Here is an 18,905-nt window from a genome sequence, read left to right as displayed (position 1 = left end):
GGGGGAGGAGAATTGCCTGAACCCAGGAGGTGGAGGTTGCAGTGAGCTGAGATTGTGCCACTGCACTCCAACCTGGGTGACAGGGCAAGACTGTCCCCCTCCCCCGCTCCCCCCCCCCAAAAAACCAAAACCCAGTATTTCTCCTATTATTAACAAAATAGGTCAGAAGAGAACACCCTGTCAATCTGTACTAACCTCAGACCATCTATAAAGACTATTGGAGGAGCATCTCTCACTGTGTCAAGAGTGGGTTCAAGTTTAGGAGCGCCCAAAGCCACTGATACCACACTTATGTTAACATGACACCCATTTTCTTAAGTTCTCGTTAATACTGATTTAAAAGTAAAACTTTAGGCATCAGAATCAAATATTGCATTGTTGATATGGTTTGACTGTGTCCCCATCCAAATCTTCTCTTGAATTCCCATGTGTTGTGGGAGGGATCTAGTGGGAGGTAAGTGAATCACGGAGGCAGGTCCTTCCCATGCTGTTCTCATGGCAGTAAGTCTCACAAGATCTGATGGTTCTAAAAGGGGGCGTTTCCCTGTACAAACTCTCTTTTTGTCTGCCGCCATTTGTGTAAAATGTGGCTTGCTTCTCCTTGTCTTCTGCCATGACTATGAGGCCTCCCCAGCCATATGGAACTGTTAAGTCCATTAAACCTCTTTATTTTGTAAACTGACCAGTCTCAGGTATGTCTTCATCAAGAGTGTGAAAACTAATAGAATTGTGTTATTGAATTTAAAGCTATACATATTAATAGTATCTGCCTGATGGGTCAACTTCTTCATGAAATCTCTTTTATAACATTTCCTACTCGAACAACAACATTCATAAGCTCAATCAATGAAGTAACTTCAGCATGGGCTCTACAATTACTTAACAATAGAACAGATGAATAAGTAGCAGATGACCTTACCCACATGCCTAGGAAATAAGCCTTGATGAGGCTCTCCTCTGGTAGCTAGTTCAGTTTCTTCTCTCCCCACTCCCAATGAAGACTTATCTTTGGTTGCTTTTTGCTGGACCCTGACTACCTATTTAGAATGACTATTGCTATTCTTTCTGCCATCTTTCCTTCCTTTGTTCTTGGTGGGGGTGGGGGTGGGGAGTGGGGGAGAAGACTTTGCTGTCTTCCACATCTCTGGCTTTTGCCCAATCCTAGAATACCAAACCTAATCTTCAACTTCATTTGGCTACATGTGTTTATGCCTGCATGCTCCTAGTTGCTTATCTGCTAGCAAAACTGTTTTTCTTAAGTCAAAGGGTATGAAGAGGTTGGCTTCAGAATAATAAAGCTGCTCCTTTACTCTGATTTAATCTTTCCATTCACCCGTGTATCCTATGTCTACATTTCCTAAAATCTATCCTCTATGGATACTTTCCACAAAAAGACACCCCTACATAGCTCACATTTATGTAACAGATACATTTATGCAGTTAAGTGTACAGTGAATCATGTACATAACCCTGTCGGAGAGTGGCAGACTCTGGGGAAGTAGATGAATAGATGGGGAAGGGTATAAAGAGACTCTGAATACATGAAGAAGTTTAAAAATCTACAACAATATGGCAAGGGTTATCATTTATTAAAGAGGGGCACTGAACATAGGGATATTATGTTACTCTTCGTATTCTTGTATATGTTTAAAATGTCATAATAAAAATACTAGAAAAAAAGACAAGTGAAATAAATCTTAAATTTCTTTCTGTAACTTGTTTCAGCTTTCTTCTCTAACTTTTGGGGTATAACTAAGGAATCATAAACTGCAATACTTAAAGGAGACAACTTGATGAGTTCTGACAAATATACACACTTGTAAAGCTATTACCATCAAGATTATAAACATATCTAACAAACACCCTCAAAAGCTTTGTGCCAGCTAGGCACAATGGCTTACGCCTGTAATCCCAGCACTTTTGGGAAGCTGAAGCGGGTGAATCACCTGAGTCAGGAGTCTGAGACTAGCCTGACCAACATAGAGAAACCTCATCTCAACTAAAAATACAAAATTAGCCAGGTGTGGTGGCACATGTCTGTAATCTCGGCTACTCTGGAGGCTGAGGCTGAAAATCACTTGAACCTGGGAGGTGGAGGTTGCAGTGAGCCAAGCAGCTGGGATTACAGGTGTGTACCACCATGCTTGGCTAATTTTTGTATTTTTAGTAGAGACAAGGTTTTGCCATGTTGGCCAGACAAGTCTCAAACTCCTGACCTCTGATTATCTGCCTGCCTCGGCCTCCCAAAGCCTGTCTTTTTAATGACAGGGTTTTGCTCTCTTGCCCAGGTTGAAGTGCAGTGGCGTGGTCACAGCTCATGGCAACCTTGACCTTCCTGGCTCAAGCCATCCTCCAGCCTTGGCCTCCTAAAGTGCTAGGATTACAGGTATGAGCTACCATGCCCAGCCAAGTATGTCATTTTTGCTGCTATTGTAAATAGTACTGTTTTAAAATTGCAACTGCCCATTGTTGACTGCTTGTAGGGGGAGGCGCAATGAATTTCTATATACTGAATTTATCTCCTACAGTCTTGCAAAATTTTCATTGATGGTTCTACTGGCATTTTTGCAGATTCCTTAAAATTTTCCACAGATGATGATCATGTTTGTCTGAAATAGATAAGTTTTTTTTAAGTCTGTAAACATTTAATATTTTAAGCCTTACTGCACTGACTAGAACTTCCAGCACAACGTGGACTAGAAGTGGTGAGGGTGGGCATTTTCCTTGTCCCCAGCCATAAGGGGACAGTTTACAGTCTTTCACCAAGATTGATATGAGCCGTTGGTTTTCAGATATCCTTTATCAGAATGATGAAGTCTCCTTTGATTCCTAGTTGCAAGTTTTTATAATGAAGGGATGCTGGATTTTGACAATTTGTTCTGTATATATTGAAGGGTTTTCGATTCAGTCCGTTAATATGGTGAATTACATATGGTGTTGGTCCTGTGGGTGCACAGAAGGCAAGAGTTGAAGTTTAGGGGAGACTCTGCCTAGGTTTCAAAGGATGTATGGCAATGCCTGGATGTCAAGGCAGAAGTCTGCTTTCAAGGGCAGAGCCCTACTAGGGCAGCGTGGAAGGGAAATGTGGTGTTTGAGCCCCCACATGGAGTCCCCACTGGGGTACGCCTTGCAGAGCTGTGAGAAGAGGGCCACCATCCTCCAGACCCCAGAATGGTAGATGCACTGACAGCTTGCACCATGTGCCTGGAAAAGCTGCCGGCACTCAATGCTAGCCCATGAAAGCAGCTGTGGGGGTTGTACCCTGCACAGCCACAGGGATGGAGCTGCCCAAGGCCTTAGGAGCTCACCCCTTGCATCAGTATGGCCTTGATGTGAGACACGGAATCAAAGGAGATTTTTGGGTGGCATTAAGGCTTAAATGATTTGCCCTGCTGGGTTTCAGACATGCATGGTGCCTGTAGCTCCTTTGTTTTGGTGGATTTCTTTCTTTTGGAAAGGAAGTATTTACCCAATGCCTATGTGCCCATTGTACCTTGAAAGTAACTTGCTTGTTTTTGATTTTTCAGGTTCATAGGTGAAAGGGACATGCTTTGTCTCAGATAAAACTTGTACTTGAAATTCTGAGTTAATGCTGGAATGAGTTAAGACTTTAAGGGACTGCTGGGAAGGCATGAATGTGTTCTGAAATGTGAGAAGGACATGAGATTTGAGAAAGGCAAGGGGTAGAATGATACAGTTGGCTCTGTGTTCCTACCCAAATCACATGTTGAATTCTAAATCCCAGTGTTGAGGGAGGCTCTTGGTCGGAGGTAATTGGATAATGGGGCAGATTTCCCCCTTGCTTTCTTCATGATAGTGAGTGAGTTCTCATAAGATCTGGTTGTTTAAAAGTGTGTAGTATTTCCCCCCGATCCTCTCTCCTACTCCGCCATGGTAAGACATGCCTGCTATTCCTTCACCTTACACCATGATTGTTAAGTTTTCTGAGGCCTCCCCAGCCACGCTTCCTATACAGCCTGTGGAACTGTGAGTCAACTAACCTCTTCATAAATTACCTAATCTCAGGCAGTTCTTTATAGGAGTGTGAGGAGAGATACCCTATTCCATAGTGGTGATGTGTCCTTTCACTAGGATGCAAATAAATGGCTATCTTTTTGTGATGCTGGAAACTAATGTAATCTGATTCATCAGCAGCTGCAAAGTAGTAACAGTTAAATTCTTTCCTTGTTTATAGATTACTTCTTTAAAGAAGAACTTCTCATCATGTATTTGTTTATTTTCGGTAACAGTTCATATAGAAAAGGCAGGATAAATGCAAAATTTTCTATTTAACCATTTTTCAAAGTCACAAGCCAGTTCCCCAATATCCTCCAAAGTGACCAATATTATTTTAGCATCATTATACACTTGTGGATTTAGACATTTTGGTAAGTTTCCACTTATTATCCCTTTATGTATGGCCAGTAAAAGATTCTTCATGTAGGCTCCCAGGTATTGTTGATAACCAAGTCATCTTTGATCATTTCTTTGATTTTTCTTATGACAAGACGATCATGGCTAATCTTATATAAATATTTCTTCCTGTGGACCTGAAATCAGTCATTTCTCTAATGGTCATTTTAGTGGAAAATAATATTTAGAAGCCATAATGTAGGTCTTTTTAGTAGGCAAAGCTAGGTTTCTTTTTTTGAGAAAATACATTGTGAGTTCATTCTGCTAATTACATTCAAATTAAAAGCTTTAAGTTTTTTTACTTCTTTCATTTTTATCTTCTTTACTATCTGAATCCCTTTTCTTACGCTGAAAAACTGTAATTATATTAACATAATTACTCATTTGCTTTACTCTATATTTTCAGAATAACATTACAAATACTATTAACATTATGATTACTGAAAACAGTCCAAGATTTTTTTTTGCAATTCTTTTTGCCCTTAGAATCATATTACAGTGTTTTATAGTCATTTGGAATAATTTTTCTATTTTAGGCTATGTTGCTAACTCAAAATATAAGGTCTATTTAGATGAGCGTAACTTATAACCTTGTCTTTTCCCACCCTAGTTTAATTAAAAAAAAAAAAAAAAGATTCCAGTTTACCATTCTAATTTTTAAACAAGCCAACGTAGAGGCATAGTAATCACTTCCACTGATCCTTTTTTTGATAGTAACATACTGTAGTTTTCTCTCCTTTCTTTTTTTGACCTAAGAATATATATATCACTCCATAGCAGTATATTCAGATATTTAAGCCTTTTAGAAATTTTATTTCCAATTGCCTAGTACACCTTTGCACATCCATGTATTTAAGTTTTCCCGAGATATAATTTATATACCATAAAATTCACTCATCTGAAGTGTACAATGACTGTCAGTAAATTTACAGAGCTGTGTAAACATCACCACAGTCCAATTTTACATTTCTATCACCCAAAAAGATCCCTTGTACCCCAACCATTCTTTTATTTTAAAGCTTTCTCCATCTCTTTCAGATGTACCTCTCATATTCTGCAAGTGTTGGAATTTACTTCCAAAAAATATTTTAACAGGTAAATTATATCCATTTACATTTAATAATATGACTGATGTTTGGCCTTAGCTCTGCCACTGTTTTATGTCATATTTGTTATGTCTCTTATATCTGTAAATAAAATATCTAGTCTTTAGTTAACGTGATTTTCTTGCCCTGCCGGTCTCTTGTCTTTGTATATCTTTTTGATATTTAGGAAGGCTTCTATTTTTATTCTAAAGGTTATTATTATGCAAATATATAATATCCTTAGTAGTTTTGGGGGATACTATCTATTGGCTCCCTACTATAAATAATTTTGATATTCTCCCTTATTTTCCTCTCCCAAAACATCTAATTTGAAGTAGTAACTTTTTATTTCCTGAAAATACCTACAGGACAATCAGTAAATATATTCTATTTTACTTGCATTATTTCTGTTCTTACATTTTCAGAGAATTGTGCTTTAGTTACACTGTCAGACTTATACCCACAGAATATTTTATTATCTCCTTTATTATGTAGCTCTAGTTCTCTTCAGTAAGAAGTTTTATTCTGCAAAGGAATTTTGCAGTTAGAGAGTTCATAGGGCTAGATCACTCCAGCACTATCCAACCTTTCTGAAATCTATAAAGTTGCCTCTCAAGTTTTAGCTGCTCTCAAATTGATCTCTAAGCATTCTAAAACTAATGGGACCTCTTCCCTTTAGAGATAATCAGGATGCTGGCAACCTGATTTTTGGGTTCTCTGAGCCCTCCCTTGCTGATACCATGCTAGTCTTGATGTTGCTGCTGATTTATTTCACCCACTTGTATTTTGGAGTTCACAGGTGTTGTATAATAAAGAATTTGGGCTTTGTTGCTGGTTCCTCTAAAGTTCTTGGAATTGAGCAATAGGAAAATCTTTATTACTCATGAGTCCCTTGGATCCCTCCTGAGTTAATGCTAAGAATATGACTCGGGATGGGTGTAGAAAATGCCACAAAGATCAACTGTATGATCTGAACAATATACATGTCTTTGACCCATATGACTTCAGCCCAATTTCCCAAACTCCAGGGAAGGGGGCTGAAGATCACATGGCCAATGATTCAATCAACCATGTCTACATAATGAAACTCCAACAAGAAACCTGAGTACTGAAAGCTTCATAGAGCCTCCTGGTTAGTGAACATGTAGATGTGTGAGGGGGGTGTGCACTAATTGCACAAGAAAAGAGTAAAGAAACTTTTGAGTTTAGGACCCTCCGAGATGTTGCCCTGTGTCTCTTAATTTGGCTAGTCCTGATTGTATCTCTATAATAAAATTATAATCGTTAAGAATATTGTTTTCTTGAATTCTGAGTTGTTTCAGCAAGTTATAGAACCTGAGTGGGGGTCATAGGAACTCCTGAATTTGTAGCCAGTTGGTCAGAAATACAAGTGACCTGGGGACCCCTAAACCTGCAGATGGTGTCTGAAGTAAGGGGGGTCTTCTTGGGAACTGTGCCTCCATGGTGTAAAGTACAATAGTGATTCTGGATGGTTAGTGTCAGAATGGTATGGCAGTACACCCATAGGGGTACCCTGAAACTTAGTTTTGTTATACATGTTGTCCATAGGTTTGTTGTTGTATTATTCTAGCTGCCCTTCTATTTTTGGGAAGGGATTTTGGAGATTCAAAAACCATGCCACTGTCACTACCATCTTGTTGCCAGCTCTCTTTCAGGTTTTAAGTTAACATGGTATATCACATTTTTCTCCCCTCCACCATTTCTGTGTATATCATTTCACAGTCAGATATTAACAAAAGATTAAATTGCTGAAGTTATTCAGCCAGTCTTACGTATTTTAAGTATTGCTTCATCAATATGATGCATTAGATTTGTAAGTTAAATAGCATAAAACAACAAACTATATATTGCAAGTGATGACACATGATAGATATTTTCAAAGTGGTTTGAGGTTAGAATCTCAAAATAAAAAGTAAAGGCAAAATTTTTACCTCTGTAAGACGGAGTTGTGAAGATGCAGCCATATAATCTGATTCTAATTTGTTCTTCTCAGAGATTACTGTAGTATTTTGGAGAATTAAATCTACTTTTTGTATATGCAAAGAAGTACAAATCTAGGAACAAAAACCCCCAAGAGTTAATTTTTATGTTACCTGCTTTTTAGAACTAAAAATAATATAGTTTTCTAAAATAAAATTATAAACTGTGAAAAAATAATTTTGCTTTTTTTTTGTCTTGAGATGGAGTCTCACTCTGTCACCCAGGCTGCAGTGCAGTGTTGCGATCTCGGCTCACTGCAACTTCTGCTCTGGGGTTCGAGGGATTCTCCTGCCTCAGCATCCTGAGTAGCTGGGACTAAGGGGTGTGCACTACCATGCCCGTCTAATTTATATGTATTTTTCAGTAGAGACAGGGTTTCACCATATTGGTCAGGCTGGTCTTCAACTCCTGACCTCATGATCCACCAGCCTCATCCTCCCAAAGTGCTGGGGTTACAGATGGGAGCCACCATGCCTGGCTGGAAAAAATGATTGTCCTATTGACTGACATCTCTCTTAAACAGTTCTTATAACAATTTTTTTAGAAGGTGTCTTCCTTTGTTTTTAAGAAAGTCATCGGAATAAACACATTTAGCCTAATAAGTGCTTCTATCCTATTACCTCTAAAAAAAATGTCAAACAACTAAGCAAGCTGAAACCGATGATAAAGATCTCTTGCTTATAATAATGTGAGAGACCTTAATCAAAACCTTCCCTCCCTCTAAAGATTTTACTATCTTATCTACCCACTGTTTTTTAAAGAATGACTACGATTAAGGAAATACCTTACCTTTATTAGGTTTGTTAATTCGGTAACAAGTTTTGCTTTTTGAACATTTATTTCTTTGATTTTGGTACTTGCTTTTCGCTCTTCTTCTTCAAGGTTGCAAGTATCCTGTTCCATGAGCTTTAAACTGTATGACACATATAATAATGAAGAAATCAGGGTTAAACACAAGGATTGAGCCCAAATTCTTGGGTCTCCTGCAGTTTTCTGGGATATATTTAGCAATGCTTTTTAGATATATAAACTGCTGGCTCCTAGATTAAACAATTATTTTATGTGATCAGTTAGGATTGAAAAATATTTGTTGAGATATAGCAATGTGCCCCAGCATAGTCCAGGTAATACCTGCGTTAATGGTTTAGGGTCTGGAGTAAGAAAGATGGCTTTGTTTCCTCTTTGCCATTCACGAATAAGCAGTTTAACTCTGGACAAGTTACTCTTCTGAGCCTGTTTCCTCCTCTATAAATTATAGATAATAACAGTACTTCCTCCAAAGGGCTTGGTGAAGCTTAGAAAAGGTAATACATTGTTTCCTTATGGATAGGGGGGAAGTAACACATGTAACACACTAAATATAGTGCCAGACCCATAACTGATACATCAATATAAGCTGTTTCTGTTGCTATTGATATAGTTTATAAAATAGTCCCTTCCCTTAAGGAGCTTAAGTGGAGACAGTTAATAGCTAAGAAACAGGAAAAAAACCCCACAACACAAGAATCCTAAAAGTTAATACTATGCTCTCAATTTTAAAAATGAAGAAACTAAGGCTCAGGGAAGTGAAGTAAAATTGCCTAAAATCACAGATATTAAGTATTAAGATGTGTTTGGTACCAAAGTCCATGTTCTTTCCACTACACCATGTTGCCACCAAGGAAAAAGAACAAATGATGGAAGCAATAATAAATAAGTTCAGCGGGTGCTGTGGAGAGTGGCCTGAATGGTACAAGGTAGGGTATGTTGGGGAGGGGAAGAAGTTAAGTTGGAATGGGTAGAGCAAAACAAGATTTTGAATAATCATAAAGCTTGTCTAAAGGACAGTAGTGTCTAATTAAATTTCACGTAGTAACTGTAGAAAGTCTTAATTTTTTTTTTTTTCTGTTGTTGTTTTTTGAGATGGAAGTCTTACTCTTTCTTTCACCCAGGCTGGAGTGCAGTGGCATCTCAGCTCACTACAACTTCTGCTTCCCAGCTCAAGTGACTGTCCTGCTTCAGTCTCCTGAGTAGCTTGGGATTACAGGCACCTGCCACCATGCCTGGCTAATTTTTGTATTTTTAGTAGACACATGTTGGCCAGGCTGGTCTCAAACTCCTGACCTCAAGTGATCTACCTGCCTCAGCCTCCCAAAGTGCTGGGATTACAGGCATGAGCCATTGTACCTGGCCTCATAATGAATGGGGTAAGAATATGCAAACAAAATAAATTTTACAACAGTCTTGTGGATGAATTAAATGGAGATGTGACTAGTCAAGCAGAGACCACTAACTAGGTTACCACTGCAGTAGTCCAAAGTGAACAGAAGGTGGAGATAGTGGGCCAGTAACATGCAAGAAAAGTCATCTTACTGTGAAAATCAATACTATGCGGGGAAAGTTTAGTTTTAGACAATGGGTTCAATACAGTAGTTGCACAGCAAAGATTGAGTGTTTTGCAGATGATTGAATAAGAAATGAAGGAAAGGGTTACAAATTGAAAAAAAGTTTAAAGTCGAAACAAATTCTAGAAAGCAAAACTAGATATATCTTGCTTTAAACAACCAAGGCACATTACCAATTTTAAAAACAGAAGTTAATGGGCAATTGTTGGCTTTAAAAAAAAGATAAACAAGGTAAACATAACTTATTCAAGACAAAGAGCTGTTACTTATTAAAGATTGATTATGTCACTAATCTCTAGTCTATAGGCAAGAAGACAGAACAACAAAAAGCTGTGGGCTGTGTTACGGTAGGATATGGAAAAAACCTTGAAACTGGAAACCGTGTGCCTTTTCCCCAGACTTGATACGCTAATAGCTTTTATCCTACCTTATATATTCTGGTTTCTACAAAATACCTAAATTCAAAATAAAGATTATAATCAGTTCTGAGAATGGCTGCCTGGGATTTCACAATAAGCCAGTAGTTTTCCATTTAGAAAAGACTTTTGGCTGGGTGTGGTGGTCATGCCTGTAATCCCAGCACTTTGGGAGGCCAAGGCAGGAGGACTGATTGAGGCCAAGTGTTCAAGACCAGTCCCAGCAACATAGCAAGACCCCATCTCTACAAATAAGCTGGGCATAGTGGTGCACACCTGTGGTCCCAGCTCCTCAGGAGGCTGAGGTGAGAGGATCGCTTGAGCCCAAGAGTTCGAAGCTGCAGTGAGCCATGATGATGCCACTGCACTCCAGCCTGGGTAACAGAGCAAGATTCTATCTCAAAAAAAGACAAAGACAGACAGACGGAAAGAAAACAAAGAAAGGAAGGAAGGAAGACTTTTGACAGTATTATATTCATACAAAATTCTATGGAATATATGACCCATTAAGGCCAAGCAAACATAATTCTAATTGTCACAAGGAAGACTGCAACTGAATGAGTGAGATAAACCCTCAGGTGCCCAATTTAATCTATTCTGTAAAAATCAGTATAACTTCCTCCATCCCTATTACTCTCTTTCAGAACTAGAGAGAGAAAAGCCTAGTTTGACAATTTTTCTGCCTACACCTTCCCCTCCCCTCTCCTATCATCATTCAGAACTCAATGGACATATTGTTTTGGATGATCATGTAGGGCAGTGGTTCTCAAAGTGTGGTCCACAGACTCCTGGGGATACCTGAAACTATTTCAGGAATCTGTGAGTTAGAAACTATTTTCATGGTAATAACAGGATATCATTTGCCTTTCTCACCATGCTGACATTTGCACTGATGGTGTAAAAGCAATGGAGAGTAAAAATGGTAGTGCTTTAGAATAAATCAAGGTAACAAACCAACACTAGTACACCAAAGTATACTAGTAGTCCTTACATTCTTCACTGCCATGCACTTGAAGTTTTTTAAAATGCCAAATTCCCTTAAGAATATGCTTGATGAAGCAGTAAAAATCGTAAACTTTATTAAATCTCAAAATCTTAAGAATATACATTTTTAACATTGTCTGCGATGAAATAGGAAGTACATAACTGTCCCCCAGTATCCAACAGGGATTGGTTTTAGGACTCCCCAAGAATTCCAAAATCCACAGATGCTTAAGCCTGTTATATAAAATGGTGTAGTATTTATGACCTATGCACATCCTCCCATGTATTTTATATTATCTCCAGATTACTTAAAATACCTAATACAATGTAAATACTATATAAATAGTTGTATTGCTTAAGGAATAATGACAAAAAAAGTCTGTAAATGTTCCATACAGACAAAACCATCCATTTTTGACCTCCAGAGTATTTTTCTTTCTTCCACCCTCCCCTGCTGTCTAAAAGAGATGGGGTCTTGCCATGTTGCCCAGGCTGGTCTCAAACTCCTGGACTCAAGTGATCCCTCTGCCTTGGCCTTCCAAAGTCTTGGGTATGAGACATTGTACCTGGCCTCTCGAATATTTTTGATCTGTGGTTGGTTGAATCCATGGATGTGGAACCCACAGATATGGAGGGCAGGCTATACTTATTAAATACTTGCAGTATATTCAAAAGGATAAAGGTTGTGTCGAGGAAAAGCACTTGTGTGATTGCTTAAGTTTGGAGTTATACTAGACTTTTTTCCATGGAATACCATTTTTACTTACTAGTTTTTTTTTTTTTTTTTAAATCTGCACTTGGCTATTTGTCCATTTTTCTTTTTCCAAAAAGGAATAAAGTGACCTTGTCATTTCAAGGAAAATAACTGACAATATTTGTTCCAATGATAAAGTTCAAACTTTTTTTTTTTTTAAGATAGAGTTTCGCTCTTCACTCTTGTTGCCCAGTCTGGAGTACAGTGGCACGATCTCAACTCACTGCAACCTCTGCCTCCCGGGTACAAGTGATTCTCCTGCCTCAGCCTTCCTACTAGCTGGAATTACAGCCATCCGCCACCATGCCCAGCTAATTTTTTATATTTTTAGTGCAGACAGAGTTTCACTATGTTGGTCGGGTTGGTCTCGAACTCTTGACCTCAGGCGATCCACCCGCCTTGGCCTCCCAAAGTTCTGGGATTACAGGCATGAGCCACTGCGCCTAGCCAAGTTCAAACTTTGAAATGAAAATTAGAATTTTAAAAAATGTGTATCCACTGCTAAGCTTGACAGCTTCCCAATTCTTAATAGCTTTTCTGATGGAATCAGTGATCAATGTGATCTTTTAAAAATATTATATAATAAAGTATGTCAACATTTGAAATATCTATGTCACCTGATGAACCAGTATTTTCCAAATGACCAATGCACACTATAACTAAATCATTCATGGGTAAAAGCGCCATCTACAGTGCAATGTATTTTAATGTAATAGAGTATACAAGTTCACTGATACGGTTTCAGATTCCATATTGCAATTAATTCAACTTTAATAAACTATACTTTGGCAAGTTTTGATGTAGTATTAAGAATATCCACAATTATCTGAAAAGTCTAAAATACTCCTTTTCCAACTGCATATTTATGAGAAGCCAGATTTTCTTCAAATACTTCAACTCAAACATCTCACAACAAACTCAATACAGAATCAAATAGGAAAAAAACCTACTGACTTTAACTAAAGAAATCTGCAGAAATGCAAAGCAATGCCACTCTTCTCACTAAATGTATTTTGTCTGTAAAGTAGTTATTTTTAATGTTTATGTTAACATACATTGAGTTTGTGTTTTTTTTAAAATAAATTACTGCCCTATCTCTACCTAAAAAAATAAAAAATAATGAATATTGTAAACATTCTCAGTTTTAATTTCTAATGTGGTAAATATCAATAAATATAATCCATCTAAACAAAACCTCTTCAAGATCCTCATTAATTTTTAAGCATATAAAGGAGTCCAGAGACTGGAACAGCAGGATCAAGGAACAGAACTTGTAACACTCAGGGTTCATCTCCTTTTGCCCTATGGACTAAAATTGTGTTTTATGTAGTAAGATTAAAGCTTTACAAAGAAATTACTACAAAATGTGCTTGTGGAAAAGGTGTTGTTACGACAGTGTATAATTAATATACTCCCATAGAGCACTTTGTGCTCTGCCCCCATGAATAGACTAAAAGATACCTTCCTAGTTTGGAACTAATTTTTTGTTCCAGTTGTCTTTTCTTCGTTTTTCTCTCAAGAAGCTCTTTCTTCTTTTGTCTAAGTTCATTGTCTTTGTGCTCCAGGTGTTTGCTTGTTTCACGTAAGGCAATCAATCCTGATTCTACTGCTTGCAATTTTCTATTAATTTCCTACAAAATAATTAAAAATTGTTAACATATTTTTAAAAGCTGTTCCAGTGAAAGTATTAGAAATCCAGTTAATATTCTTTTCTAACATTCGGATCAAATTAACCAACCTTTAGCTGTTCTTCTAAGTGTCTTCTTTGCTCTAGGTCCACAGTGACTGTGAGAAACTGGGCTACTTTTAGAGATGTGTTACTAGAAATAACTTTGTTTGAATAAAAAGAAGTTTTCACCACATACTTCTCTTCTGCTGTATAAATTTGTTTTAATCGGGTTTCTTGTATTACCTAAAATGTAAAACAAATATTAGTGGACATTTAATAAATTTTTAAAGCACTAAATAATTAGGAATGCAGACCAAGTGAATTTTGGAAGATCAAAATATACTAGATACACATTTTTATTTTTATTTTTATTTTTGAGACAGGGTCTTGCTCTGCCACCCAGGCTGGAATGCAGTGGCATGATCTCAGCTTACTCCACCCTCAACCTCCCAGGCTCAAGTGATCCTCCCACTTCAGCCTCCCCAGTAGCTGGGACTACAGGCACGTGCCACCAGGCCTGGCTAATTAAAAAAAAATTTTGCAGAGATGGGGTTTTTCCATGCTTCCTATGGGGGCTGGTCTCGAATTCCTGCCTCTGAGATTCTCCCACTAAGGCTGTCCAAAATGCCAGGATTATAGGTGTTAGCCACTGTGTCCAGCAAATTTGTTTTAACCTATCCAACAAAATTTCAAAACAGGTGGCTCATACAACTAGCAAAGTCAGCTATACTTCTATGCTACAACTCTCCCAAATAGTTTTGGAGCCTTGTTACATCTAAAGAAGAGATACCAAGAGCAAGAGATACCAGGAGAGAAGGGTGCTCAGTACACTGAACTATGTTATCTTGGGTAAGTCATTTACTCTCCCTCCTCTCAGTTATACTGTCCAAAGATATATAATCTTATATTTAGTTCCTGTGTATTTGGGAAGAATAACCAAGTGAAACATTTTTCGTAGATTTCAAAGCCTTTTCTTCATTTTTTTAGAACTTGTCTCTCAAGAATTTATACACAGATTTCATAAACTATATTATAAATACCATAACCAGACCATTCGTTGATCTATTTTTGTATATTTATAGAGTAGGCTGCTGCAATGCAGAGCATTTTTAGATTTAGAGATTTGTTTCCAATCTCTAAAAACCTTTAAATACTATTATAATACTATTATGGTTTGTTTCCTTCCAGAAGTTTATAGTCTAAGTGAAGAGGTAAGACGTATTTAAACACACTAGGTCAACAGGGTATAAATCTTAAATCCCGATTAATCTGAAATAAGGGGAAAAACTGGATGACTTTAGCCTACCCAAGTTTCCTAAAAATGAGTTTTAAACTGGAGTTGAAATTACAGTTAGTGAAGGAAGGACACTTCCTGCAAAAGTGACATCTCAAGCTAAAGAAGTCAGTGGACAATTTAACCAAAGGGAGACTCTTAGAAATTAATGAGAGAACAATTCCGTACATAGGGTATACTGTTAGAGAATCTAAGATATTAAAACTTAATAATAAAAGCAAAACATACATAAAGAATGCATTTTTATTCTGAGCAAGAAATACAGCCATTATTGCCATTAGCCATTACTGCCTTAAACAGAAGGACTGAGGACATAAAGGTAGTAAATTTCCTCAATAAAGGTTTATATCTTCTGAAAGATAGCTAAGATAATATCAAGGGCTTTACCAGGTGTTTGAAATACTTTCTAATTTGGTTTCCCTGCATATACACGTCTGAAAAGCATATAATCATAAATTATTTATATACAACACAGAACTGAGTTAGGCACTGGGACAATAAGGTATTTGATATGTTTGAGAATTTAAAAAATGCAACATATAAAACCAAAGAGATTAAGATTAGTGAAAACACCTGAAAAAGAAATGGGGATAATTTCACTTTTAATATCAATTATATAAATTCCAAAGCTATTTTTCTAGTACAAACAACAGTGCCAAAGCTCCCTAAGTGACTTAAACATAATGTTAACAATAAAAGTACATGGAAACAACTCAATTTGAAGCAATATTCAAAAAGGAAAAGAAATTTCCAAGTAAAGAAATTGCTCCTTTCTGCCCCAAAGTTAAGTTTAAAAGTCCTTACCAACTTTTCTATTGTCTTTCTGCATTAGTAAAGAAGTCCCACTTACCTTACTTTCAGAGATAGGCCTGCCTACCCCTCTTCCACATGGAGAGTTCTACTTTTGGTTTTCGAAAATGAGTACCATAATAAAGTATAATTCTAATCAAAGGCAGGCAACTTATTATAAGTAACTTGTTTTTGCAAAACAGGTTGATAATGAGCTCTCAATTTTCTACCTTCTGTTAATGAAGTATAGAGCAGTCCCAAATGAATCATCTTAGGAATATTTATATACTGGTTGTTAGAAATTTAAAACATATTTTCTAATAAATTCAATATTATAAGTAGCAGTTAGGTCTGTAATTAGTTACCAGATGCTTATAAGCAGTATTAATACAGAAATTCGGTATTTATACTGGAAAAACGTGTTCCAGGAGAGATTTCTTTTCTGTTTCTGCCTGTGATAAAAGTGCATATGATGTGGAGTCATGGAAATTGCTTGTAAGAATAAAATTCCAAACAGCATTAGCAGAATACAGAAACTAGGAGTTTCTGTGGCTATATGTACTAGCCAAAAAAATCCTATGATGAGTGGTCATTCATATGTGAGATAATCTTAAGTTTTAAGTAAAGGACAGTTGACCAAAAACAGTTTTATACCCCAGCCTAGCATTCTAAAGTATAATTTGTCTTAAAGATAATCTCACATATAATAATTTAAAAGACTAAACTATTATTAATACAATGTTTGAACATAGGCTTACCAAGCAAAGCAGAATCAGGTTAGGGTACCAGGTATTTCTTTTCAGGTTTTAACTTTACTAAATTACCTTAAATGTAATAAATATTTATTCTAGTTAATTCCATATCACTCCTCTTATAATTTATTAGTTAAAAGTTACTGTTTTATGTCATATGGAAAATAAATACAAAGTTTCTCCATGGTTGAAAACAACAGACTTATTTAAATTCTGACACATTTTGCTTGCCTTAGCTAAGTTTTAACAAAACTGCATTTTTGGTACATAATTCAGTACATGATTCACTACTTACCCGTTCAATTCTTTCTCTGGTCCTTTCAGTTCCTACAGGAACTTCATGAATATGATACTGACAGCAAAGGTAACTCATTACAGGATCAGGCGCATCAAATAACTCTCTCAAATAAGAGAAAAATCCGTATTGCCTGAAAGGAAAAGTATTGATTAAATTTCCTTCTGAAAATATTGCTAAAAAAAATCAGAGTTTATCATCAGTAAACAGTAAGTAAAACATACATTATTTCAACAATGACACAGCAACATTTTTTCTTTTTTTATTTTAAAATCACTTATGACTTACTCACTTGCCACAAACGTTTAAGCTTTTTTATGATAAACTACTCTTTTTAAATTTCATCTATTATGTTTCGAATGTTTAGTTATATTCTAAATTAAGATATTTACTTATAATTATTTTATAGTGACAATTTTTACATTTAGTCCTTCTGGAAATTATTTTTATACTATAATAATTTATCATTTCATTTTCCCAATAACTAACCAACTAGTATCTTTTTTTGTTTGTTAAAAACTGTAAGACATGGCATTAATAGTATCTTTTATTAAATAGTTCAATATTGTTCTGCAGATTTGAAACATCATACCACATCACACTCACTGTATGCTAACTGTACCATAGTCCTGTGCCTAAATTTTTCCTTATATTTGACTTAAGTAGAGATCCTACAAGGAAATAATACAGCTTGTAACAGCTTATTTATGTGACAATAAATGTTAATTCAATATTTAAATAAATCTTAATATTTTCAAGACTTACTTAAGTTCATTCAAAGATCTTGAAGGTGCTCTGTCTGCATATGAACTCTTGGGAGCAATAACAGCATTTACTCTTAATTTTTTATTGTCACGAACCTGAATACAGGGAAAGAAAATACTATTTTAATTACCATATATTCTCTACTGAAATGATTTACAAAGTTACCATACTCCTACTTCATGGGATGGATACAAAATTTGAACACTGCATATTAGATGTTACTTAGAATAAATTTTTTTACTGTGATATTAAAAACAGTCCCCTTCTTATAGAGATACACACCAAAATATTTTCAAGTGAAACAGACTATCTGGGAATTACTTCAAAATAATACAGAAGGGAGATAATTAAGCTTACTTTATTGGCAGATTATCTTGTATTGGACGAAGTTTTCTACTAACAGTGATTATAAACTCTGGTCAAAATTTTAAAAACAATTATTTTAAGGCACTGGAGATGGACAAAAGGAAGGAGTTGGAAGGGAGTTGACATTTGAAAGATAAGAATAGCAGTAGGTGAGATTTGTGTTTATGTGGCTTATGGCTTGGGGACATTCTCCAATTTGGAGCATCAGAAGTGGGGACAGAATTCTGGTAGAAAGCTGCAGTCTTTCTGGCTGGAGAAATCATAAGATGGAAGGATGGAGTTTGGGGTGACTAGAATTATTGTAAACTGAGAGGGTAAATTCTTGGAAGAAGGAAACTGCAAAGTGAGAAGCCTCAAAATCTGCATAGAACACCCATCTAAATCCTTGGCTGCCCCACAAACTATGAATGTATGAGAAATTTCCAGGGAAATGGAGGAAAGCAACAAGTGGAAGGCTAAAACAACAACAACAACAACAACCACCACCACCCACTGAATGGAGACTTTAGTTGATGTCCATTGCTTGAGAGACAGAGTTTGCAGTTTAAGTTCAGCTAAGTTAACTGCCTTCTTCTAGTCTCTTTGGAAGAAGACAACTGAATCCAGTCTCTACAGTATACCCACAATTCCAGAATATAATAAAAAATTACTGGCTGGGTGTGATGGCTCATGCCTGTAATCCCAGCACTTTGGGAGGCCGAGGTGGGGAGATCACCTGAGGTCAGGAGATCGAGACCAGACTGGCCAACATAGCAAAACTCTGTCTCTACTAAAAACACAAAAAAATTAGCTGAGTGTGGGGGTGGGTGCCTGTAATCCCAGCTACTAGAGAGGCTGAGGCAGGAGAATCACTTGAACCCAGGAGGCGGAGGTTACAATGAGTCGAGATTGTGCCACTGCACTCCAGCCTGGGTGATAAGAGTGAAATTCCATCTCAA

General features: G+C 36.8%; 1 protein-coding gene across 2 annotated transcripts in view; it reads right to left on the bottom strand.

Annotated features, from left to right (window-relative positions):
• Nucleotides 1-18,905, bottom strand: part of SMC5 (structural maintenance of chromosomes 5) — an 85,303-nt gene that overhangs the window by 16,005 nt on the left and 50,393 nt on the right. For both annotated transcript variants that reach the window (XM_017543446.2, XM_017543447.2), the window contains exons 12-17: nucleotides 17,602-17,696; nucleotides 16,837-16,969; nucleotides 13,776-13,949; nucleotides 13,499-13,668; nucleotides 8,289-8,412; nucleotides 7,451-7,573 (exon numbers count right to left, since the gene is read on the bottom strand). In XM_017543446.2, coding sequence (XP_017398935.1) covers nucleotides 7,451-7,573; nucleotides 8,289-8,412; nucleotides 13,499-13,668; nucleotides 13,776-13,949; nucleotides 16,837-16,969; nucleotides 17,602-17,696 — 819 coding nt within the window. The remainder of the gene's footprint in view (nucleotides 1-7,450; nucleotides 7,574-8,288; nucleotides 8,413-13,498; nucleotides 13,669-13,775; nucleotides 13,950-16,836; nucleotides 16,970-17,601; nucleotides 17,697-18,905) is intronic.

The sequence above is a fragment of the Cebus imitator genome, unplaced genomic scaffold, assembly GCF_001604975.1.
Source record: "Cebus imitator isolate Cc_AM_T3 unplaced genomic scaffold, Cebus_imitator-1.0 Scaffold155, whole genome shotgun sequence".
NCBI classification, from domain to species: domain Eukaryota; kingdom Metazoa; phylum Chordata; class Mammalia; order Primates; family Cebidae; genus Cebus; species Cebus imitator.
This window is presented reverse-complemented; position numbering and strand designations above follow the sequence as displayed.